The 27,547-nt window shown below is 45.2% G+C and overlaps 1 protein-coding gene across 3 annotated transcripts in view; it reads right to left on the bottom strand.

Moving 5' to 3' along the window:
- Nucleotides 1–1,542: 1,542 nt before the first annotated feature.
- The window catches only part of LOC128704827 (uncharacterized), a 285,286-nt gene continuing 259,281 nt past the window's right edge, over nucleotides 1,543–27,547 (bottom strand). For all 3 annotated transcript variants that reach the window (XM_070104358.1, XM_070104360.1, XM_070104359.1), the window contains 4 exons: nucleotides 13,775–13,951; nucleotides 12,561–13,015; nucleotides 7,901–8,075; nucleotides 1,543–4,261 (listed from right to left, as the gene is read on the bottom strand). In XM_070104358.1, coding sequence (XP_069960459.1) covers nucleotides 12,577–13,015; nucleotides 13,775–13,951 — 616 coding nt within the window. In that variant the 3' untranslated portion in view covers nucleotides 1,543–4,261; nucleotides 7,901–8,075; nucleotides 12,561–12,576. The remainder of the gene's footprint in view (nucleotides 4,262–7,900; nucleotides 8,076–12,560; nucleotides 13,016–13,774; nucleotides 13,952–27,547) is intronic.

Genomic DNA, 27,547 nt, shown 5'->3' on the forward strand with positions numbered 1-27,547 from the left:
TCTCATACGAGACATAGGGGCCTCATACGAGACATAGGGATTTCATACGAGACATAGGGATCTCATGTGAACCAGCTAGTAAGAGTGATAATTATGAGGCGGAACCAGGAGCTGGAACTCAGCCCTGTATACCAAACTTGGTGAGGAATAAAAATGTGACAGTAGGGTAGCTAGAATAATTTACCAAAACCTCGCACCTAGAGGAACCTAATGACGATGTTTCGACCCTCCTGGACCAGCGTCAAGTAGGGATGTATCGGGTATCCGCATCCGCATCCGTGGAACATCCGTACAATTTGTTACATCGTCTGCAACTTGACAGAGGTCCAGAGCAGACCGAAACGACGTCAGGAGGTGAATAGATAGGTGATAATCTTGAGAGAGAGAGAGAGAGAGAGAGAGAGAGAGAGAGAGAGAGACAGAGACAGAGACACAGACAGAGAGGGAGAGAGACAGAGAGACAGAGAGGGAGAGAGACAGAGAGACAGACAGAGAGGGAGAGAGACAGAGAGAGAGACAAAGAGAGAGACAGAGACAGACAAAGAGAGAAAGAGAGACAGACAGGCACAGACAGACTGCCAAAAATTTATTATGTACACGTAAATAAATAGAATACCAGACTGGGAATCGAACTGTGGGGCTTGCATATTACAGGCTCAACTCCGTAGCGACTCAGCCACGGAAATTACAATAAGATAGGTTAGGTAAGGTTTGTAAGGAGAAATGTTCCCTGACGCGGGTCTAAGTCATATGACCCACAGCTGGAGCTTTTGGTCCTCTGACTGAGACCTTCCACTGGCTTACCACTCCACCTCTTTAATGATTAAGGTTATAATTCTAGCCATTTATTTTACAATAGGATGATTTTACAACCAGCACAACCCAACTCACCTTCCTCGGATCAGACCTGAGTTTGTTTGGAAAGGAACTACGCCACCCTACGCAACTACGCTCATGTGGGTAGTGGCAAGTTTAAAAGATATGACATTTAATTAGAAATTCTTGCTTTCAAGACAGCTAAAAACGCAGTTAAACACACTGACAGATTCCATATCCTTGATGATAATGAAAGGCTCTTGATCAAAGGAAATGGAGCCAATCTCCCCTTACTAGGATCAAACCTGTTTACCCTTCACTATGTATATATATTACTGTACCCACGAAACAAGTAATATTAATCAATAACAACACTGCACTAGCCAAGGAGTCGAACCCATGCAGCTTTGGCCCGCCTCATGATGAACGAAAACGCGGGCCAAAGCAGCATGGGTTCGACTCCTTGGCTAGTGCAGTGATTATATATAATCAATAACAAGTCTGCGACTAGCCGGGGGATCGAACCCATGTTCGATTCCCCGGCTAGTCGCAGTGTTGTTATTGATTAAACGCCTTTTGTTAGCACTCTTGTGTTAAGGTAAAATATTTAAGTCCTGGTTTAACAATAAACGTTTATTTTCAGTTTTATTTGTACAAAAATACAAGTTTTTCTTTAAAAAACTAACAAGTTTATGTTCATTCGTAACATAGATCTTACAAAGAAGACAAAACGTGTGAATAAGAATCCGAAAAAACCTCCCAGTAATGTTTGGGCAGCGTCCACCGGGAGGGGAGGTAGGAGGGGGGTGTGTGTGGGGGAGGGGAAGTTGGAGGGGGGAAGTAGGTTCGTGGGGGGAGGGAGGTTGGAGGGGGGGAGGCAAGTAAACACACAGCTGGTAGACATAGTCTACAAGTGGTAATTTAGACACTTTAACCTGGGGGCGAAATTTCTTGAAAATCACTTTCCACCCCGAGGCTTCATCTCCCACTATTAAGGAATAGTAAAAATGGCTTTTCTCTGATTAAAATGCCCTTTTAAATTACCTAACACACAGCTGTTATTACCTGGAATAAACGAAGGCAACAACTTGGTACCAATAACTGACCTCATTTACTTTCCAGGTGTTCCAGGAGACACAGGTGAGACGGAATAAACACACAGGTGTTGAGATGCTAGCGAGTAACGCGGCTCGGAAACTAGGTAGCCGCACCACCTCGCGGTAGAAGACGCAAGGTTGCGTCGCCGTCCTTTTGCGTCTTTGCGTATAATGGAATTGCAGGTGTGTGAAGTGTAAAATCAATTTTTATTGATTTCAGATACCCGCAATTGTGGTATCATGCTAAGTGATATCGTGCTTTAAACGGCTGTTACATTCAGGGAAATATCGTCGACTTCGTATTAAGTCAATAAAGGTATACAACAGGGTACAATGGAACAATATTGTTGTATTACTGTAGATGATTAGGATGGAACACCGCCTCACACTCCCTCAGCAAGATGGAACACTATGCTTCCGTCTCCTTGGGTATAATGACATGCAGACTGCCTTCTCCTTGGGTATGATAACATGATGGCTGCCTTCCTCTCCTTGGGTATGATGAAATATGTGCTGACTTCCTCTCACTGGGTATAATGGAATACTGGCTGCCTTCCCTTTTTTGGGTGTAATGAAATACTTGCTGCCTTCCTCTCCCTGGACATGATGAGACACTGGCTTCCCACCTTCTCCCTGTGTAGGATGGAGCACTCAACTGTTCCCTATCACCAGGATGAACCACTGGGTCTCTCAGTGTTTCCCTTGGCAAGCTTGAACGCTTGCTGCCTCCTTACAGTTGTGTACAAGTTAAAACACACTACATCCCTCGGGATAAAAAGTGCTGGTTGCCTCGTCGCCTCTTGTGAACTGGAACGAAGCCACTGGAATATTTTGGATGGCTGGCTACCCCTGGTAAAAATAAATACTCTCCACTGTAGAGGCCGGCAATAGCACAGCAGTGTCACAGTGAACCCAACGTGTACATTCTAGCATCTGCTGTTTTGTCCAGTATCTGTTACTTTGTCCAGTAGATGCTGTTTAGTCCAGTAGATGCTGGATGAAACAGATGAACAAGGCAAGCAGACATTGTCATCAATGGAAACGAGAGTATCTTTCAATTCCTATCTTCAGCCATCATCTGCACAATACACAAGATTGACAAGTCAAGTGAAGAGCTGAACACAGCACTAAGATACCTCCCTAGTATTCAGTCTGCTGATGAAGGTTCCAGTTGGGAGACGAAATACTAATTTACATTTTTCGTTGCAATAATTTGTGTTCAAGTCTGTTACCACTACTGGAATCATCTTAACATTTAACCTGTTAATTAGCGTAATTCCACACACTCGTTTCCCAGTAAGCTCATCAACTCATTCAGTTACTCCTGTATTGTGATTATCTGGTACTCTCACTAAGTTTGATGCCTATCGACTACACTTACGTCAATAAGGCATGTGAACATGAAGAATAATCCTTAAAACAGGTGCTAAAGTATACTTTGGGTGCATATACACGTAAGAGATATAATCCATGAGACTATACCCAGGTATACCTCTCGGTGTATAAATATATATCTCCAGCTCCCGAAAACAGTTCCAATCAACTGCTGGTGAAGGACTCTTGATCCAAGTAATCGGAGCTATCCCTGGATTAAATATGCTTGCACCCTGCTGCTTTAATCCTTACCTAGGATTGTAACACTGTAATGAGAGAGAGAGAGAAAGAGACAGTGACGATAAGACAGGATTAAGTGCGTCTTCTTAAATCCTTCCGCAGCTCTCTTATACATCACGAAAGCTGTAAATCCACATGGGTCATTCACCTCAAGTGTTAGTGGAGACTCGATCCTCCATCCGCAAATAGAATAGTAGTTTCTGAGCAATCTCACCACTGGGCAGCAAATACAGTCACAGAAACTCCAACGTTAAATATGTTAATTATAAATATTAACAAATCATTATCATGTTAAATAATATTCATATTTTTTCATAAAATACAGATCAGAACGAAGACCAACACAGGTTCGTGTTTGCGAAGTGAATTTGAAGAACTTTCCGAGCTCCTGTCGAGTTTCGACCTGTCTTCATGCTGTTTAGAGATGGTCTCTTGATGTTTCGACCAGTTCTTAAGTTTAGAGCTGGTCTCGTGATGTTTCGAGTCCCTCTCACCCTGTTTGGAGCTCGTCTCGTGATGTTTCGAGTCCCTCTCACGCTGTTTACAGCTGGTCTCGTGATGTTTCGAGTTCCTCTCTCGCTGTTTAGAGCTGGTCTCGTGATGTTTCGAGTTCCTCTCTCGCTGTTTAGAGCTGGTCTCGTGATGTTTCGAGTTCCTCTCACGCTGTTTAGAGCTGGTCTCGTGATGTTTCGAGCCCTTCTCGAGCCTCCCATGCCGGTTCACTAGTTCTTTCTCTGTAGGAAAAACACACACACACACACATTTTATATATATATATATATATATATATATATATATATATATATATATATATATATATATATATATATATATATATATATATATATATATATATATGCAAGGAATTCGCAAAAGCAGGCGAAATACACGCAAACACTGATCTCTGGCTGAAGGAGAGCCTTCTCCCTGAAAGCTGGCTGCCTTGGATCAAAGTCTAGCGCAAGCTGGACTCCAAGGAATTGGTCCAGTGTGGTGAGTTTGGTATAGCACTGCGTACCTTGTTCCAAGGTTCGTAGGTTCGAGTCTCCTTCAGCCCGAGATCAGTGTTTGTGTATATTTCGCCTGCTCTCGCGAATTCCTTGTATATACATATATATATATATATATATATATATATATATATATATATATATATATATATATATATATATATATAATATAAGGAGTAGACACAGATAACGTTCCGGCAAACAGTCCTGTTTTAAGTAATTTAGAAATTTCACTAAAATTCAGAAAGTTTATGAGAAAAAATTTGTATTTTATCCTCCGCCTGTCGGGCTGCATCTTCCAAAAAATGTATATTAATTTATTAGAATTATTTATATAATCACAATTAAGAGCTAAAAGCACAAGGGTGATACAGCGCTACAGGTTAGGGTATGCTAAATATGTAATATACTTGATATGTGACTAGCAAGAGTGAAGAATATAACAGAGTAATGGTAACGACGATAAGAAGTGTTAAGGCATGTATATTCAAAGTCTGTATAATAAATCTATTGATAAAAGTCAAAAGGGGAGTCCGTGTCAAAGACTGGAATCATTCATACCCCCGGCCGGGATTGAACCCGCGGTCATAGAGTCTCAAAACTCCAGCCCGTCGAGTTAGCCACTAACTAACGCGATGGGCTGGAGTTTTGAGACTATGACCGCGGTATTGTGGCTAGCTGGTCTAGTGGCTAACGCGACGGGCTGGAGTTTTGAGACTCTATAACCGCGGTATTGTGGCTAGCTGGTCTAGTGGCTAACGCGACGGGCTGGAGTTTTGAGACTCTATGACCGCGGTATTGTGGCTAGCTGGTCTAGTGGCTAACGCGACGGGCTGGAGTTTTGAGACTCTATGACCGCGGTATTGTGGCTAGCTGGTCTAGTGGCTAACGCGACGGGCTGGAGTTTTGAGACTATGACCGCGGTATTGTGGCTAGCTGGTCTAGTGGCTAACGCGACGGGCTGGAGTTTTGAGACTATGACCGCGGTATTGTGGCTAGCTGGTCTAGTGGCTAACGCGACGGGCTGGAGTTTTGAGACTGGAATCATTCATTTGTTGTCCCGATGTAGCGTGAAGTGGTCTAGCTGACCCTCGACCAGGGGTGGGTCTACTATCCCTGAGGGGCCCCAGAATCGACTTCAGACCACAGTGCTTAAATTTTTTATAGATCTGCTCTATGAGAAGGGGTTGCAAAGGGGCCCCCCGCATAACAGTTCAAGCATAATGGCCCCAAAAATGTAGGTCCTCTACTGCCCTCTGTTCGTCTTGTTAAATAACTCCAGCTTTACATTCACTGTCTCTTACTAAACCATGCCACGGGTGGGGATAGAACCCGCGATCAGACAGTCACAAAACTCCAGACCGACGCGTTAGCCAATGGACAAGATTCATCCATCTAGGATCCCCTCAAGGGAGGTTCCTTGATGCTGGTGAGGGGCTCTTGATCTAGGGAATTGGATCTGTGCTCCGGTTCCCTGAATTAAGCCTGGATACCTTCCATTTTTCCCTGACGTGCGATCTATAATCCTACGGGTTTAGCGCTCCCCATGATTATAATAATCATCCAACTAGGCATATTTCTACACCATAGGAAGGTTAGCATAGGCCACCACTGTGACCACAAATGCAAATTTTTACAGACGAATCTCCCGCTAGCGTGGCCGTGACGAACTCTAGCTCAAGTCCCCTCAAAGCCGTCAACATGACTCACGAAATCGTAATGACACGATTGCAAACCATACCATCGGCGGGGTTAGAACCCGCGATCAGAGAGTCATAAAACTCCAGACCGACGCGTTAGCCACTGGACCAGCTAGCCATAATAAGATTCATCTAACAAGGAGTTTAATGACTCTCTGATCGCGGGTTCTAACCCCACCCGTGGCATGGTTCGTTTGCAATCGAGTCATTACAATTTCACGAGTCCCGTGCAAGACCGTCTCAAATCCAACCTACTCGACATTCTCCACCAGATAAATCCGTTTGTGACCTGATAAAGCCAACTGTGTGGGCGAAACGTTGTCAATAAAGGATCGCACTATACTGCATTCGTGTTTAATTTTTCCATCGTGTCCGTATTTTATACCATTTATCGTCAGGGTTCATTGTACGTGGTTCGTGGACTGTAAATGGTTTCATGGTGGCCATCAGGGGATTCATACATACATATGCAACATTTGGGTATCTTTATTTGTAGACGTTTCGCCCATCCAGTGGCTTTATCAATACAAGGATATGATGTGAAGACTGTAGGACTATATATAATCTTCACATTATGTCCTTGTATTGATGAAGCTACTTGAGGGCGAAACGTCTACAAAGAAAGATACCCAGATGTTGCATATGTTTCATTCCTTGGACCTTGATTACTTCAAATACATCCTGTTTTTGCAGTAATCAAGGTCCGGAGCCCAAAATATTTTCAATAAAGAAAATCTTATTGTCTCTTATTTCATCTCGGTGTGATTTTCCTTCGCGGGAAGGTGCCTTGATGCTAACAGAGGACTTGATTAAGAGACCTGTAGCAACCATTTTGCTACCTTGATTCGAGCTTGATTATCTCTCCGTTCTCCATGCGCTCTATTGCCTCTACCCGTCTAGAAATTTTCCCGTTAATATAACACAATTCGCTTATTGGGACGTGTCTTCTCTCATTTGTTTCTGTTTATCCTTTCGTGTCTATCACCTCCTCCTTAACACACTCACACGAGCATATGTTCTCATCATCTTTGCTTCGTTCTTTTTCCTGCTGTTAACACACTCGTTATTTACGTTTGTCTGTATTTCTCACGTTTACGCAACCCTGTTTGTCTGTCTTCCCTCACATTCACACAAACATTATCCCTGTTTCACTGTCTACCCTCGCATTCACACATACATTATCCCTGTTTCACTGTCTACCCTCGCATTCACACATACATTATCCCTGTTTCACTGTCTACCCTCGCATTCACACATACATTATCCCTGTTTCACTGTCTACCCTCGCATTCACACATACATTATCCCTGTTTCACTGTCTACCCTCGCATTCACACATACATTATCCCTGTTTCACTGTCTACCCTCGCATTCACACATACATTATCCCTGTTTCACTGTCTACCCTCGCATTCACACATACATTATCCCTGTTTCACTGTCTACCCTCGCATTCACACATACATTCCTCTTAGACTGTCTTCTCTGTGTCGCTGTATACCCTCACATTCACACACACACATACATTATCCCTGTGACGCTCTCTCCCCTTACATTCACATCATTATCCCTACCTCGCTATTTTCACCTTCCATTCGCAGAGTAATCATCCGTCCTTCATTATAACCAGCACCTTCTCCCACACTCATTGTAATATCGTTACCTCACTGGTTCTGCTGTCTCCTCAGGTTTCTCCCGTTCCACCTGTGTCTTCAGGAGACCATTTCATTTTACCACTGCTGCTTAATTTCCGTAGTCGCCTTGCGTTCCAGTTTTAACCTGAGTACTTACTTCGCCCCAGTTCCAGCCCGATCTTGTCGCTGCCTCTTCACTGTTTACTGTGGAAGACGAGGTAGATAGTATTAGTATTATGAATAATGTAATCTGTTTCCTGGATCATGATGAGTAGGACATCACGTTAGGTACAGTGTTGGAAGTGCCGGGGAAAACGATGTTTTGCTTAAAGTAATGCTTTACACAAGTCATAACTTACTAAGGCTCTGAACTGAGCGAAACGTTGTCACAGTAAAAGTATCATTCTACGGCACTTGTCGGCAATACACTTGTCGGCAATACACTTGTCGGCAATACACTTGTCGGCAATACACTTGTCGGCAATACACTTGTCGGCAATACACTTGTCGGCAATACACTTGTCGGCAATACACTTGTCGGCAATACACTTGTCGGCAATACACTTGTCGGCAATACACTTGTCGGCAATACACTTGTCGGCAATACACTTGTCGGCAATACACTTGTCGGCAATACACTTGTCGGCAATACACTAGTCGACAACACATCCAACAAAAGTATTTTAAGTTAGAATTGGACAAAATTCGGGACTTAATCATATGATGACCCATTTAGTGGCGCTTGTGGACAATTGAGAGACCTTCGCTTGGCTTACCCGTCCCCATCATGAAATAAGAAGCTGGAATCCTGACTTGAAATTCAGAACAGAATATCGTAAAATTGTGTCCTAGGCTGAATATTACGCGAATTTCATTGACAGAAAATATCAAAGATTTCTAGCAAGAGTTTCTAGTAGCGTCTCAAATAAGTTAAGAATAACTATATATATTTAGAGTAATATACTCAGTTGACTGTCGTAGTCTTGGAAGGTTCAAAGATCACCAGTCAGTGGTAATGGTGGTGGTAATGGTGGTGACAGTGGTAGCGATAGTGGTGATAGTGGGGGTGGTGATAGTGGTGGTGATAGTGTTGGTGGTGACAATTGTAGTGGTGGTAGCGGTGGTGGTGGTAGTGATAGTGGTGGTAGTGATAGTGGTGGTGGTGATAGTGGTGGTGGTGATAGTGGTGGTGGTGGTGATAGTGGTGGTGGTGGTGATAGTGGTGGTGGTAATGATAGTGCTGGTGGTAGTGATAGTGCTGGTGGTAGTGATAGTGCTGGTAGTGATAGTGCTGGTAGTGATAGTGGTGACAGTGATAGTGCTGGTAGTGATAGTGGTGGTGGTAGTGATAGTGGTGGCGGTAGTGATAGTGGTGGTGGTAGTGATAGTGGTGGTGGTAGTGATAGTGGTGGTGGTAGTGATAGTGCTGGTGGTAGTGATAGTGCTGGTGGTAGTGATAGTGCTGGTAGTGATAGTGCTGGTAGTGATAGTGCTGGTAGTGATAGTGATGGTAGTGATAGTGATGGTAGTGATAGTGCTGGTAGTGATAGTGGTGACAGTGATAGTGCTGGTAGTGATAATGGTGGTAGTGATAGTGGTGGTGGTAGTGATAGTGGTGGTGGTAGTGATAGTGGTGGTGGTAGTGATAGTAGTGGTGGTGATAGTGGTGGTGGTGATAGTGATGGTGGTGATAGTGGTGGTAGTGATAGTGGTGGTAGTGATAGTGGTGGTAGTGATAGTGGTGGTAGTGATAGTGGTGGTAGTGATAGTGGTGGTAGTGATAGTAGTGGTGGTAGTGATAGTGGTGGTGGTAGTGATAGTAGTGGTGGTAGTGATAGTGGTGGTGGTAGTGATAGTGGTGGTGGTAGTGATAGTGGTGGTGGTAGTGATGGTGGTGGTAGTGGTAGTGATAGTGGTGGTAGTGATAGTGGTGGTAGTGATAGTGCTGGTAGTGATAGTGCTGGTAGTGATAGTGCTGGTAGTGATAGTGGTGACAGTGATAGTGCTGGTAGTGATAATGGTGGTAGTGATAGTGGTGGTGGTAGTGATAGTGGTGGTGGTAGTGATAGTGGTGGTGGTAGTGGTGGTAGTGGTAGTGATAGTGGTGGTAGTGATAGTGGTGGTAGTGATAGTGGTGGTGGTAGTGATAGTGGTGGTGGTAGTGATAGTGGTGGTGGTAGTGATAGTGGTGGTGGTAGTGATAGTGGTGGTGGTAGTGATAGTGGTGGTGGTAGTGATAGTGGTGGTGGTAGTGATAGTGGTGGTGGTAGTGATAGTGGTGGTGGTAGTGATGGTGGTGGTAGTGATAGTGGTGGTGGTAGTGATAGTGGTGGTAGTGATAGTGGTGGTAGTGATAGTGGTGGTAGTGATAGTGGTGGTAGTGATAGTGGTGGTAGTGATAGTGGTGGTAGTGATAGTGGTGGTAGTGATAGTGGTGGTAGTTATAGTGGTGGTAGTGATAGTGGTGGTAGTGATAGTGGTAAGATAATTTTGCTTGTATGGATTTAGCGTCTCCAATATGGCTACCTGGACCTCTCTAGAATTTGAGGCATCTCAATTAAGGATGTTCTAACTGGAGTCAAAAACCTTCACTCAATGAAGAAGGTGTCCACAGGCGAAACATCTCAGCAGAGTGCCTGTATGCAACTGCTCTTTCTTTATTATGACAACATTTCGCTCTCCAGGAGCTTTGTCAAACCGTGACAAAGCTCCTGTAAAGCGAAACGCTGCCTCAATAAAAATGTCCCGTTAATTGTACTTGTATCATATTACCTAACATTGTGAAATAATTTCCTGTATTGTATTTTCCTGTATGATTTGTATTTGGTGGGAGGGATGCAAATTATTGAGTGCAAATGAGTGGTTAGTGTGCCAGCAATGGTGCGTAATTTTATTGGATGTTGCATATTATTGTGTGTGATTAACGAAAATAGTATTAACACTACTGTAAACAAACCACGGATCGGGTGGGGTTTAATCCTGTAGTTAGTCGTTAAACTACAGGCCAGTGGCCGAGTGGTTTACGCACCGGCCTGGAGTTTTATGGCTTATTAGCCATGCGTTTAAACCCCATTCGTTAAGATAAGATAAGATTTCGTTCGGATTTTTAACCCCGGAGGGTTAGCCACCCAGGATAACCCAAGAAAGTCAGTGCGTCATCGAGGACTGTCTAACTTATTTCCATTGGGGTCCTTAATCTTGTCCCCCAGGATGCGACCCACACCAGTCGACTAACACCCAGGTACCTATTTGCTGCTAGGTGAACAGGACAACAGGTGTAAGGAAACGTGTCGAAATGTTTCCACCCGCCGGGAATCGAACCCGGGCCCTCCGTGTGTGAAGCGGGAGCTTTAGCCACCATGGCTTGCGTTTGGAGGTCTAGTATACCCCGGCAGCTAAATAAATCTGGATATGGCACTTCCATGACCAGATTTTGATGCATAAGTCACTGTATGACCTGAATTTCCAGCGCTATGTATGTATGTATGTATGTATGTATGTATGTATGTATGTATGCGAGTGGTATACAATACCATATGTAACATCTGGGTATCTTTACAGTAAAGATACCCACATGTTACACATGTGTCTAATCTCCAGCACAATGCCAATATTTATTCCCACCTTCCCTAGACCCGTTTCTCACCTTTATTTCACATCTTTTCCTAACTATTAACCTGCTGGTCTTTATATCATTCTACTGACCAAATCCCCATTCCTATTCTTGCCTGTTTCTCATGATAATGACCCCATTCCCATTCCCCTACTGGCTTGTATATCGTGGTACTGACCCAATACCTGTGCCTCAGCAAATTCCTATTTCGTAATACAACAACCTGTGCTCAAGTTAGGGTAACTTTTGTTGGGTCACGAATTATCCTTCGTGAATTTCTACTCTCACGAAGCTTATCGAACATGTTAATGCATTTTTATTCTGTTAGATTATGTTTGGTTAGTTTACATATATTAACTCATATTTCCAAATGATTACCAGACAATAACAACATTGTAATAATATTGGTAGAATTGCCGACAATATGTTAAGTATAAGGACACAAGTTCAACTAATGTGAAGTTTTATTGTGGCAACGTTTCGCTCTCCAGGAGCTTTGTCAAGCCGTTACAATGCATGGACACATATATATATGCTTAGAGTGAGGTGTAAACAGTGGCGTGCAGAGGGGGGCCGAAGGGGCGGTGGCCCTGGGAATCCAAATGGGAGGGGAAGACATCCAAATAGAGAAGGAAATAAGACAGTGATTTGTGGCATACAATCAAGGAGTCTTTGGGGCATACAATCAAGGAGTTGGCCTCTGGCATCACCAGACCTCTGCACGCCACTGGTTGTAAATCTACCTCTAAGACGATTATTCTGAACGTTTCACCTCACTCTATATATACTTTGTGTCCATGTATTGTTTGCAACGGCTTGACAAAGCCCTGGAGAGTGAAACGTTGCCACAATAAAATGTCGCATTAGTTGCACTTGTTTTTTTACTCAACAGTAACAACAATGCCATAACCTCACCCGTACCGTAATTTGTTTGGTTGATCCATTGGCCTGGAGTTCTACGACTCGCTCTCCATTGGTTCAAACCAGATCCGTTCAGTGGTTCATTTTCATGAACCGCGGAACGGATTTACCACTACTGACCACTATCTCATTTCTGCTCTGAGTCAGGTACTCACCCTTCCTCAGCGGGACTCAGGACTCGTGGTCAAGGAAGGTGTGGTGAGGCAGTCCGAACGTGGGACGGAGGCGGTCGGAGTCCTCGCTGTGGTAGGCACTTTGAGAATAATCTCCCTGGAGGTTTTGCAGCTCCTTGAGTCCTTGTAGTCCCTGAAGGCCTTGAAGACTTTGTAGCCCTTGGAGACTCTGGAGACTCTTAAGACCCTGCAGACCTTGGAGCCCCAACAGACCCTGAAGACCTGGAAGACCCCGAGCACCTTCTTCGTATCTCTTCTTCAGGATGGACCTGAGGGGCTCTGTGCTCATGAGAGCTTCTTCTTGCATCTCTGCTGCAGGGAGCTCACTTGGGGGGAGGGTGTAGGGGGAGGGGGAGGTAGCAGGGGCTTCTGGACAGGGTGGAGGCACGTGGTCGTCCTCAACCTCACCGCTGACCTCTTCGTGAAGATTATCACTTCTGCAAGAGAAATAACATTCATGGCTTACTTTCCGAATAACTCAATAACTAAACTGTATAATTATTAACATATATTTATATTGAAGGGACAGTGCTGTACGACCCTTGATAATTTACCGTTACGATAATAATAATAATAATGATAATAATATAGTGAAGGAATTAGATCAAAAGGAATGGGACGTTACCAAGTATAATCCACTTCCTTGGACCAAGAACCCTTCATCATCAAGGCACTCGTCTTATGAAAGGCGCTTTCAAATAAAGCATAATACTCTACACAGCAGAACAAGCTGATTAAACAAAAACAAAATGCTGGCAGTTTCTGCCGATACGAAAAATTTAGACCTAAAAAAAAAAATATCTTAAAATATTTCAGTAGTTTTTGACCGGAAAATATGGTATTTGTTAAACGATTTCGAATCAGTTGTACTGTGAGCAATATTAGTATGATAAGGTGTGATTTATTAGCTTATGAGCAATATTGGAAGATAAGAATGTGGTTTGTTATCGTGAGTAAGATTTGTAAGAGACTCGGCGTGTGTCATGCTGACTTCTGTAAGCAAGAATCAAAATATATTCGATGTTTGACTTGTTTGTGTAAGATAAGTAAGATCCAGGGCATATCCTTATTACAGTAACTGGTTTGCAATAGGTGATAAGTATAACACTTGTGTTATACTTAGGTGCCTTTGTCATCAGTAAAGACACATAAGTGCTGCACATAAGTCTTACCAAGATCCTACGTGTTGGACTTGCCTCTCTGAGCGTTGGCTGGCCTCGTATGATTCCTTCATTCTGTAGAGCTGCTCCTGCAGACTCCTATACTCCATAAGGAACTTCTCCAGCTGCGCCGCGTGGTACTCCAAGTTACAAGGATCTGGAGCATCCACTTCGCTGCCACCTACTGCGCCTCCGTCAACTCCAAGTTCTCCTCTGTATAAAAACGAGAGAGTTGTCAAGAGTAGGAAAGATGGTGCGTTATGAGAAATGATGCAGAGGGGTGAGTTGTCCAGTGGAGTGAAGATGCATGGTGAGAGATGATACAAGATGAGAGATGATACAAGATGAGGATGATGATGCAGGATGAGAGGAGATGACGGGGGATGAGAGATAAAGTAGAGTTGTCAAGATGAGGGAAGATGCTGCGTAATGAGAGAGAAACAAGATGAGTGATGGGTTGCCTAGAGACGTGAAAATTCATGGTAAGAGATGAAGGATGAGAGATGATGCAGGATGAGAGGAAATGACGGTGGGATGAAAAACGAAACAAAATAACGAAGCAACATGCGGGATGAAAAAAAAATGCAAGATGAGAAAATATGCAGTAGGAAAAAGCCGATTCAAAAGGAAAAAATCGAATCAATGGACACAAAAGCAGTAAAACAATGAAAATGAAATTGACAAATGCTTTCAATTACGTAAATAATTAAGGTGTAATACTGATTAAGTACAGACGGATTTTCTAATGTTTTTCGCAGTGTTTGTATAGTAGTGAGAACAAGGAATAAATATACCTGGAAGAGTAGTAGTTACCCAGATGTTGCACATCCGTCATCTTGTTGGTACTGTGCACCATACATTTACAAAAAATACTCCGGTGTTGTACATGCGTCTTATTCTCAAAAAAAAAGACTGGTCACGGACCGGGCCGGGGGGTGTTGACCCCTGTGAGGGGAAAAGTTCATTAGATAGGAGTGGTGGTGGTAGTTTGTTGGCCAGTCTGCTTATTCTGTTAGGTGAGTGCATCGTTCCCACTACCACCCCTCCTCCCCTTCTGTACCGGTTGTCAGACACTTGACTTTCGGCTCCCATCAAATCTGTAAGCATTCATTCCGCTCCTGATTAATTTATTATGTGCTCGGGTTAATTTGGTTTCAACAAGATCTTCACTCTTGTTTTTGTTTTTATTCTGCAAAATTTTTCCTCTCCTGATTTGCACTTACGTAGTGTTAAGTCGTCATTTAATCCTTACCATTTCTTTTAAAGTCCCTACGCCTATCATGCGAGGGATTTCTCGACTGGCGTGTAATTTTTTATTTCTGTATTTAAGCCTTGATTGTCGGCTCGGGTCATCCGACACAGGCGAGATAAATAGGGAAGCATTGATCTTGGATTGATCCTTCTTTCAATGTGGCATCTGTGGATATACTGGAACCTTTTCCTCTCGTAGCCGACACGAAGTCAGCCACACACCATTCCAGCAGCCGTTTCCCAGCTATAACCCCACCAGCGCTTAATGGTGGTTCTCTGCTGGCGATTTAACTACTTCACAAGTGTTGTGGTGGTCAGAGGATCCCAGTATCTCTGTTCGTCAGAATCTCTGCTAGTGTTGTGGTCACTGTCTACTCAGTGTGTCAACAGTCACATCCACCTGTGACCACTCCTCCCCAGCATCACCAACAACACCAGCATCACCAACAACACCAGCATCACCAATAACACCAGCATCACCAACAACACCAGCATTAATAACAACATTAGCATCACCAACAACAGCTCAGCGCTCCAAACCAGCGCCCAGAACACCAGCATGGCACCAGAACACCAGCATGGCACCAAAACACCAGCATGGCACCAGAACACCAGCATGGCACCAGAACACCAGCATGGCACCAGAACACCAGCATGGCACCAGAACACCAGCATACCACCAGAACACCAGCATGGCACCAGAACACCAGCATGGCACCAGAACACCAGCAAGGCACCAGAACACCAGCAAGGCACCAGAACACCAGCATGGCACCAGAACACCAGCATGGCACCAGAACAACATAGCACCAGAACACCAGCATGGCACCAGAACACCAGCATGGCACCAGAACACCAGCATGGCACCAGAACACCAGCATGGCACCAGAACACCAGCATAGCACCAGAACACCAGCAAGGCACCAGAACACCAGCATACCACCAGAACACCAGCAAGGCACCAGAACACCAGCATACCACCAGAACACCAGCATACCACCAGAACACCAGCAAGGCACCAGAACACCAGCATACCACCAGAACACCAGCATACCACCAGAACACCAGAATACCACCAGAACACCAGCATGGCACCAGAACACCAGCATACCACCAGAACACCAGCATACCACCAGAACACCAGCATACCACCAGAACACCAGCATGGCACCAGAACACCAGCATACCACCAGAACACCAGCATACCACCAGAACACCAGCATACCACCAGAACACCAGCATACCACCAGAACACCAGCATGGCACCAGAACACCAGCATGCCACCAGACCACCAGCATACGACCAGAACACCAGCATGGCACCAGAACACCAGCAACACCAGGACACCAGCAACACCAGAACACCAGCATGGCACCAGAACACCAGCATGGCACCAGAACACCAGCATGGCACCAGAACACCAGCATGGCACCAGAACACCAGCATGGCACCAGAACACCAGCAAGGCACCAGAACACCAGCATGGCACCAGAACACCAGCATACCACCAGAACACCAGCATACCACCAGAACACCAGCATACCACCAGAACACCAGCATACCACCAGAACACCAGCATGGCACCAGAACACCAGCATGGCACCAGAACACCAGCATGGCACCAGAACACCAGCATGGCACCAGAACACCAGCATGGCACCAGAACACCAGCATACCACCAGAACACCAGCATACCACCAGAACACCAGCAAGGCACCAGAACACCAGCATACCACCAGAACACCAGCATGGCACCAGAACACCAGCATGGCACCAGAACACCAGCATGGCACCAGAACACCAGCATAGCACCAGAACACCAGCATTGCACCAGAACACCAGCATGGCACCAGAACACCAGCAAGGCACCAGAACACCAGCAAGGCACCAGAACACCAGCAAGGCACCAGAACACCAGCAAGGCACCAGAACACCAGCATACCACCAGAACACCAGCATAGCACCAGAACACCAGCAAGGCACCAGAACACCAGCAAGGCACCAGAACACCAGCATACCACCAGAACACCAGCATACCACCAGAACACCAGCATACCACCAGAACACCAGCATGGCACCAGAACACCAGCATACCACCAGAACACCAGCATGGCACCAGAACACCAGCATACCACCAGAACACCAGCATGGCACCAGAACACCAGCATGGCACCAGAACACCAGCAAGGCACCAGAACACCAGCAAGGCACCAGAACACCAGCATACCACCAGAACACCAGCAAGGCACCAGAACACCAGCATACCACCAGAACACCAGCATACCACCAGAACACCAGCATACCACCAGAACACCAGCATGGCACCAGAACACCAGCATGGCACCAGAACACCAGCATGGCACCAGAACACCAGCATGGCACCAGAACACCAGCATGGCACCAGAACACCAGCATACCACCAGAACACCAGCATACCACCAGAACACCAGCATGACACCAGAACACCAGCATACCACCAGAACACCAGCATGGCACCAGAACACCAGCATGGCACCAGAACACCAGCATGGCACTAGAACACCAGCATAGCACTAGAACACCAGTATGGCACCAGAACACCAGCATGGCACCAGAACACCAGCATGGCACCAGAACACCAGCATGGCACCAGAACACCAGCATACCACCAGAACACCAGCATACCACCAGAACACCAGCATACCACCAGAACACCAGCATGGCACCAGAACACCAGCATGGCACCAGAACACCAGCAAGGCACCAGAACACCAGCAAGGCACCAGAACACCAGCATACCACCAGAACACCAGCATACCACCAGAACACCAGCATGGCACCAGAACACCAGCATACCACCAGAACACCAGCATACCACCAGAACACCAGCATACCACCAGAACACCAGCATGGCACCAGAACACCAGCATGGCACCAGAACACCAGCAAGGCACCAGAACACCAGCAAGGCACCAGAACACCAGCATACCACCAGAACACCAGCAAGGCACCAGAACACCAGCATACCACCAGAACACCAGCATACCACCAGAACACCAGCAAGGCACCAGAACACCAGCATACCACCAGAACACCAGCATACCCCCAGAACACCAGCAAGGCACCAGAACACCAGCATACCACCAGAACACCAGCATACCACCAGAACACCAGCAAGGCACCAGAACACCAGCATACCACCAGAACACCAAGGCACCAGAACACCAGCATACCACCAGAACACCAGCAAGGCACCAGAACAGCAGCATACCACCAGAACACCAGCAAGGCACCAGAACACCAGCATACCACCAGAACACCAGCAAGGCACCAGAACACCAGCATACCACCAGAACACCAGCAAGGCACCAGAACACCAGCATACCACCAGAACACCAGCAAGGCACCAGAACACCAGCATACCACCAGAACACCAGCAAGGCACCAGAACACCAGCATACCACCAGAACACCAGCAAGGCACCAGAACACCAGCATACCACCAGAACACCAGCAAGGCACCAGAACACCAGCATACCACCAGAACACCAGCAAGGCACCAGAACACCAGCATACCACCAGAACACCAGCATGGCACCAGAACACCAGCATACCACCAGAACACCAGCAAGGCACCAGAACACCAGCATACCACCAGAACACCAGCATACCACCAGAACACCAGCATACCACCAGAACACCAGCATACCACCAGAACACCAGCATGGCACCAGAACACCAGCATGGCACCAGAACACCAGCAAGGCACCAGAACACCAGCAAGGCACCAGAACACCAGCATACCACCAGAACACCAGCATACCACCAGAACACCAGCATGGCACCAGAACACCAGCATACCACCAGAACACCAGCATACCACCAGAACACCAGCATACCACCAGAACACCAGCATGGCACCAGAACACCAGCATACCACCAGAACACCAGCAAGGCACCAGAACACCAGCATACCACCAGAACACCAGCAAGGCACCAGAACACCAGCATACCACCAGAACACCAGCATACCACCAGAACACCAGCAAGGCACCAGAACACCAGCATACCACCAGAACACCAGCATACCCCCAGAACACCAGCAAGGCACCAGAACACCAGCATACCACCAGAACACCAGCATACCACCAGAACACCAGCAAGGCACCAGAACACCAGCATACCACCAGAACACCAGCAAGGCACCAGAACACCAGCATACCACCAGAACACCAGCAAGGCACCAGAACAGCAGCATACCACCAGAACACCAGCAAGGCACCAGAACACCAGCATACCACCAGAACACCAGCAAGGCACCAGAACACCAGCATACCACCAGAACACCAGCAAGGCACCAGAACACCAGCATACCACCAGAACACCAGCAAGGCACCAGAACACCAGCATACCACCAGAACACCAGCAAGGCACCAGAACACCAGCATACCACCAGAACACCAGCAAGGCACCAGAACACCAGCATACCACCAGAACACCAGCAAGGCACCAGAACACCAGCATACCACCAGAACACCAGCAAGGCACCAGAACACCAGCATACCACCAGAACACCAGCAAGGCACCAGAACACCAGCATACCACCAGAACACCAGCAAGGCACCAGAACACCAGCATACCACCAGAACACCAGCATACCACCAGAACACCAGCATACCACCAGAACACCAGCATACCACCAGAACACCAGCATACCACCAGAACACCAGCATGGCACCAGAACACCAGCAAGGCACCAGAACACCAGCATGGCACCAGAACACCAGCATACCACCAGAACACCAGCATGGCACCAGAACACCAGCATGGCACCAGAACACCAGCAAGGCACCAGAACACCAGCATGGCACCAGAACACCAGCATACCACCAGAACACCAGCATGGCACCAGAACACCAGCATACCACCAGAACACCAGCAAGGCACCAGAACACCAGCATGGCACCAGAACACCAGCATACCACCAGAACACCAGCATGGCACCAGAACACCAGCATGGCACCAGAACACCAGCATGGCACCAGAACACCAGCATACCACCAGAACACCAGCATGGCACCAGAACACCAGCATGGCACCAGAACACCAGCATACCACCAGAACACCAGCATGGCACCAGAACACCAGCATGGCACCAGAACACCAGCATGGCACCAGAACACCAGCATGGCACCAGAACACCAGCATGGCACCAGAACACCAGCATGGCACCAGAACACCAGCATGGCACCAGAACACCAGCATGGCACCAGAACACCAGCATGGCACTATTCTCCACTATGTATTGTGTACATATTAACTTTAAGTCACTAATTATATATTTAATTTTCATTTCATTACTTCATTTAGGATTAATTTCATGTTTAAGCGTTTAATATTCTTTACTAGTTTTATATATTAATAAAATTCCTTAATCATTGATTTTTCTTTTTATATCCAAAACGAGGAACCAGTCTTATCAAATTCTCTTTGAGGGGCTGATAGGGGCTGATAGGGCAGATAGGGCTACTGAACATACACAGCCCCCAAACACCCTCGAGATATAATCAATAGACGTTTACAGGTATATATGCCTTATACCGGGACAATTTTTTATAGACATTCCTACCTGAACGAGAAAGTATTTTCCTGGCTGTTAGCGAGAATCTACTGCACTTCCTTTGGTCGGGAGATCCTGAGCTCAAGTGGAGGAATCGTGATCACAGAAATGCATTAAGATTAGAAGCCAGATTTGCAGGACTCTCTGGGATATTTCTGGCGTCTTCGTTTTGATGTTTTTGGCTTAATTTATTGCTGATTTAGCTAATTAAAAATTAGTATGATGGTATCTTTCTGCGTTTAAGTTTTATTGAAAATTATTTTGGTTCTGGCTTGAGTATTAGTCAATAATTTTAGTTCTGGCTTGAGTATTAGTCAATAATTTTAGTTCTGGCTTGAGTATTAGTCAATAATTTTAGTTCTGGCTTGAGAATTAGTCAATAATTTTAGTTCTGGCTTGAGTATTAGTCAATTTTAGTTCTGGCTTGAGTATTAGTCAATAATTTTAGTTCTGGCTTGAGTATTAGTCAATAATTTTAGTTCTGGCTTGAGTATTAGTCAATAATTTTAGTTCTGGCTTGAGAATTAGTCAATAATTTTAGTTCTGGCTTGAGTATTAGTCAATTTTAGTTCTGGCTTGAGTATTAATCAATAATTTTAGCTCTGGCTTGAGTATTAGTCAATAATTTTAGTTCTGGCTTGAGTATTAGTCAATAATTTTAGTTCTGGCTTGAGTATTAGTCAATAATTTTAGTTCTGGCTTGAGTATTAGTCAATTTTAGTTCTGGCTTGAGTATTAGTCAATAATTTTAGTTCTGGCTTGAGTATTAGTCAATAATTTTAGTTCTGGCTTGAGTATTAGTCAGTTTACCTGGAGATTTACCTGGAGAGAGTTCCGGGGGTCAACGCCCCCGCGGCCCGGTCTGTGACCAGGCCTCCTGGCCTGGTTGCATAATTACTCTAATTAGGTAAAAGGACACAAGCGCGACCACTGCGACATTTTACCGTGACAATGTTTCGCTCTCCAGGAACTTCGTCAATAAAATGTCGCATTAGTTGCACTTTTGGCCTTTTACCTATTATATTGTAGGTAATTTTCTCTACATTATAATTATTCTCGTTAAAAGATGATGGTCTCATTGGCCAAACTAATTGACCACAGAGAGCAAACTAAATGGCCATATAGGTCAAACTAAATGGCCATATAAGCCAAACTAAATGGTCACATAGACCAAACTAAATGGCCACAGACCAAACTAAATGGTCATATAGGCCAAACTAAGTGGTCATATAGGTCAAACTAAATGGTCACATAGGCCAAACTAAATGGTCACATAGGCCAAAGTAAATGGCTATATAGGCCAAAGTAAATAGCCTCATAAGTCAAGCAAAATAAGTGTCTTGAAGGAGGAGGTATGAAGGAAGAGGCCACCTCTCTCTCTCTCTCTATCTCTCTCTATCTCTCTATCTCTATCTCTCTATCTCTCTCTATCTCTCTCTCGCGTCATTTGCTTTTCTTTCACTTTTTCTATTTTCTTTTTTTATGTCTTTCGTCCCGTTTCGTTTTCTTTCTTTTTTCACCTCTGGTTTTCCTCTTTCATTTCGATTTATCAATTTCTCTCCTTTTGTACAGTTCATTCTTTTTTCATTTACTTCTTTCAGTTTATCTACTTCCTTCAGCTCATCCACTTCCTTCATCCCGTGTTATCTACTTCCTTCAGCTCATCCACTTCCTTCATCCCGTGTTATCTACTTCCTTCAGCTCATCCACTTCCTTCATCCCGTGTTATCTACTTCATCCCGTGTTATCTACTTCCTTCATCTCGTGTTATCCACTTTCTACTTCATCTCGTCTCATCTACTTCCATCAACTCATTTAATCTACTTATTTCATCTCATTTCATTCACTCCATTCATTTCCCATCTACTTCCTTCACTTCGCACTATCTATTAATTCCGTCACATCTTAACCACCAAAAACTGCAAAAAATAAATTCTCGAAATTCTGCAGAATTTTAGGAGAATTAGGCCCAAGAGAATTTACAGATATTGAGAATAAATGTTGAGAGTTTGACTGTGGAATGAATGGATGGGAAAAGTCTCATTACTTGGAATTTAGTGGCTCATTCATTTATAAGAATGAGGAGAGAGAAAGTGAGAGAGATGGGCCATTTGGAGCATTGTTAGTTAAGGCTGTGGAGGGATATTGTGGTTGTTGTTGTGGTGGTGGTGGTTAGTGGTAGTTAGTGGTGGCTGTGGAATGGTGGTGGTGGTTTGTAGTAGTGGTGGTTGGTGGTAGTGGTGGTGGGGGTTAGTGGTATTGGTGGTAGGGGTTAGTGGTATTGGTGGTAGGGGTTAGTGGTATTGGTGGTAGGGGTTAGTGGTATTGGTGGTAGGGGTTAGTGGTATTGGTGGTAGGGGTTAGTGGTATTGGTGGTAGGGGTTAGTGGTAGAGGTGGGGGTTAGTGGTAGTGTAGGCAGTATTGTGGTGACAGTTGTCTGGTGTTGCTGTGATGACAGTTGTCTGGTGTTGCTGTAATGGTAGTTGTCTGGTGTTGCTGTGATGGTAGTTGTCTGGTGTTACTGTGATGGTAGTTGTCTGGTGTTGCTGTGATGGCAGTTGTCTGGTGTTGCAGTGATGGCAGTTGTCTGGTGTTGCTGTGATGGTAGTTGTCTGGTGTTGCTGTGATGGCAGTTGTCTGGTGTTGCTGTGATGGCAGTTGTCTGATGTTGTGATGACAGTTGTCTGGTGTTGCTGTGATGGCAGTTGTCTGGTGTTGCTGTGATGGCAGTTGTCTAGTGTTGTTGTGATGGCAGTTGTCTGGTGTTGTGATGACAGTTGTCTGGTGTTGTTGTGATGACAGTTGTCTAGTGTAGTTGTGATGGCAGTTGTCTAGTGTTGTTGTGATGGCAGTTGTCTGGTGTTGTGATGACAGTTGTCTAGTGTTGTTGTGATGACAGTTGTCTAGTGTAGTTGTGATGGCAGTTGTCTAGTGTTGTTGTGATGGCAGTTGTCTGGTGTTGTGATGACAGTTGTCTGGTGTTGCTGTGATCGCAGTTGTCTGGTGTTGCTGTGATGGCAGTTGTCTGGTGTTGCTGTGATGGCAGTTGTCTGGTGTTGTGATGACAGTTGTCTGGTGTTGCTGTGATGGCAGTTGTCTGGTGTTGCTGTGATGGCAGTTGTCTGGTGTTGTGATGGCAGTTGTCTGGTGTTGCTGTGATGGCAGTTGTCTGGTGTTGCTGTGATGACAGTTGTCTGGTGTTGCTGTGATGACAGTTGTCTAGTGTTGTTGTGATGGCAGTTGTCTGGTGTTGTGATGGCAGTTGTCTGGTGTTGTGATGACAGTTGTCTAGTGTTGTTGTGATGGCAGTTGTCTGGTGTTGCTGTGATGGCAGTTGTCTGGTGTTGCTGTGATGGCAGTTGTCTGGTGTTGCGGCGATGGCAGTTGTCTGGTGTTGCGGCGATGGCAGTTGTCTGGTGTTGCTGTGATGGCAGTTGTCTGGTGTTGCGGCGATGGCAGTTGTCTGGTGTTGCTGTGATGGCAGTTGTCTGGTGTTGCGGCGATGGCAGTTGTCTGGTGTTGCTGTGATGGCAGTTGTCTGGTGTTGCTGCGATGGCAGTTGTCTGGTGTTGCGGCGATGGCAGTTGTCTGGTGTTGCGGCGATGGCAGTTGTCTGGTGTTGCTGTGATGGCAGTTGTCTGGTGTTGCGGCGATGGCAGTTGTCTGGTGTTGCTGTGATGGCAGTTGTCTGGTGTTGCTGTGATGGCAGTTGTCTGGTGTTGCGGCGATGGCAGTTGTCTGGTGTTGCGGCGATGGCAGTTGTCTGGTGTTGCGGCGATGGCAGTTGTCTGGTGTTGCGGCGATGGCAGTTGTCTGGTGTTGCGGCGATGGCAGTTGTCTGGTGTTGCGGCGATGGCAGTTGTCTGGTGTTGCGGCGATGGCAGTTGTCTGGTGTTGCTGTGATGGCAGTTGTCTGGTGTTGCGGCGATGGCAGTTGTCTGGTGTTGCTGTGATGACAGTTGTCTGGTGTTGCGGCGATGGCAGTTGTCTGGTGTTGCTGTGATGGCAGTTGTCTGGTGTTGCGGCGATGGCAGTTGTCTGGTGTTGCTGTGATGGCAGTTGTCTGGTGTTGCTGTGATGGCAGTTGTCTGGTGTTGCGGCGATGGCAGTTGTCTGGTGTTGCGGCGATGGCAGTTGTCTGGTGTTGCTGTGATGGCAGTTGTCTGGTGTTGCTGTGATGGCAGTTGTCTGGTGTTGCGGCGATGGCAGTTGTCTGGTGTTGCTGTGATGGCAGTTGTCTGGTGTTGCGGCGATGGCAGTTGTCTGGTGTTGCGGCGATGGCAGTTGTCTGGTGTTGCGGCGATGGCAGTTGTCTGGTGTTGCTGTGATGGCAGTTGTCTGGTGTTGCTGTGATGGCAGTTGTCTGGTGTTGCTGTGATGGCAGTTGTCTGGTGTTGCTGTGATGGCAGTTGTCTGGTGTTGCTGTGATGGCAGTTGTCTGGTGTTGCTGTGATGGTAGTTGTCTGGTGTTGCTGTGATGACAGTTGTCTGGTGTTGCTGTGATGACAGTTGTCTGGTGTTGCTGTGATGACAGTTGTCTGGTGTTGCTGTGATGACAGTTGTCTGGTGTTGCTGTGATGACAGTTGTCTGGTGTTGCTGTGATGACAGTTGTCTGGTGTTGCTGTGATGACAGTTGTCTGGTGTTGCTGTGATGACAGTTGTCTGGTGTTGCTGTGATGGCAGTTGTCTGGTGTTGCTGTGATGGTAGTTGTCTGGTGTTGCTGTGATGGCAGTTGTCTGGTGTTGCTGTGATGGCAGTTGTCTGGTGTTGCTGTGATGGCAGTTGTCTGGTGTTGCTGTGATGGCAGTTGTCTGGTGTTGCTGTGATGGCAGTTGTCTGGTGTTGCTGTGATGGCAGTTGTCTGGTGTTGCTGTGATGACAGTTGCTAGTCTTGCTGTGATGACAGTTGTCTGGTGTTTCTGTTCGTATAAACATCCTGATGTTGACGAGAGCTGTGTAATGTTACTGATGTTGTAAAAATGTAAACACACGGACACACAGCTCCTGCGCATTTCATATAAGTACACAGTGTACTTACGAACGAAAATTTACCCCAAGTGAAGACTGTAAACTACGAACAAGTCGGTAAACTTTACGAAACGAGGCTCAAGTTTTGGTACCAGTCATTTTAAGTGCTAATTTGGACGTTCCACACTTGTTTGATCCATATCTTCTGCGCACTAGTAATTACTAGTCATTACTAGACATTACTAGTCATTACTAGACATTACTAGTCATTACTAGACATTTTAGCAAATGTTTACATATAATAAGGTGAAAGAAAATTCCTAAAAACTAGCTCAAAATAAGAGCTAGTATCGAATAAGGTAAGCTGTGAGAAACTACAATGTTCCCATATCGTCTTAATAATAATAATATTGAGAGAGAGAATAAGTATTTGCTTGAAAATTACTCATAAGCGCTACAATTTCATGGATCAGTTTATCAGTTAATATTATTATTATTATAATCAAAAAGAAGCGCTAAGCCACAAGGGCTATACAGCTTATCAGTTAATAAATGTCCTGAAATGGGCACAAGGCTTCTTTTGCATCACAAATGGCAGACAACGAGGGACGCCATCTTTGTTATGATTAATTTCTCTCTCGTTCTTATTGTAGCAGTCGTAAGTTGTCCCTCTCACCTCTAAGATAAGACTAAGGGAAATGGATATGAAGTCTCAGTATCGTACTTGGAACAAAACCAGATCATGAAACTGATATGTCATAATTTGACTGAGTTCTGAAGTAGTGGAGTCCGTCTGTTGATACAGAAGAGTGAGTACTGTAATCTGTAATACCACAGTACTGCACTGTTAAATAATATTTTAGTATTGTACGTGATTAACAGAAATTTTGCTAACATTTTCGTGGTGGAGAGATGACTGATGGTGTCTCAGAATAATGTTGTGGTTGATAATGGTGTCTCAGAATAATGTTGTGGTTGATAATGGTGTCTCAGAATAATGTTGTGGTTGATAATGGCGTCTCAGAATAATGTTGTGGTTGATAATGGCGTCTCAGAATAATGTTGTGGTTGATAATGGTGTCTCAGAATAATGTTGTGGTTGATAATGGTGTCTCAGAATAATGTTGTGGTTGATAATGGTGTCTCAGAATAATGTTGTGGTTGATAATGGTGTCTCAGAATAATGTTGTGGTTGATAATGGCGTCTCAGAATAATGTTGTGGTTGATAATGGTGTCTCAGAATAATGTTGTGGTTGATAATGGTGTCTCAGAATAATGTTGTGGTTGATAATGGTGTCTCAGAATAATGTTGTGGTTGATAATGGTGTCTCAGAATAATGTTGTGGTTGATAATGGTGTCTCAGAATAATGTTGTGGTTGATAATGGTGTCTCAGAATAATATTGTGGTTGATAATGGTGTCTCAGAATAATGGTGTGATTGATAATGGTGTCTCAGAATAATGTTGTGGTTGATAATGGTGTCTCAGAATAATGTTGTGGTTGATAATGGTGTCTCAGAATAATGTTGTGGTTGATAATGGTGTCTCAGAATAATGTTGTGGTTGATAATGGTGTCTCAGAATAATGTTGTGGTTGATAATGGTGTCTCAGAATAATGTTGTGATTGATAATGGTGTCTCAGAATAATGGTGTGATTGATAATGGTGTCTCAGAACAATGTTGTGGTTGATAATGGTGTCTCAGAACAATGTTGTGGTTGATAATGGTGTCTCAGAATAATGTTGTGGTTGATAATGGTGTCTCAGAATAATGTTGTGGTTGATAATGGTGTCTCAGAATAATGTTGTGGTTGATAATGGTGTCTCAGAATAATGTTGTGGTTGATAATGGTGTCTCAGAATAATGTTGTGGTTGATAATGGTGTCTCAGAATAATGTTGTGGTTGATAATGGTGTCTCAGAATAATGTTGTGGTTGATAATGGTGTCTCAGAATAATGGTGTGATTGATAATGGTGTCTCAGAAT

Source organism: Cherax quadricarinatus, chromosome 91, assembly GCF_038502225.1.
Source record: "Cherax quadricarinatus isolate ZL_2023a chromosome 91, ASM3850222v1, whole genome shotgun sequence".
Taxonomy (NCBI): domain Eukaryota; kingdom Metazoa; phylum Arthropoda; class Malacostraca; order Decapoda; family Parastacidae; genus Cherax; species Cherax quadricarinatus.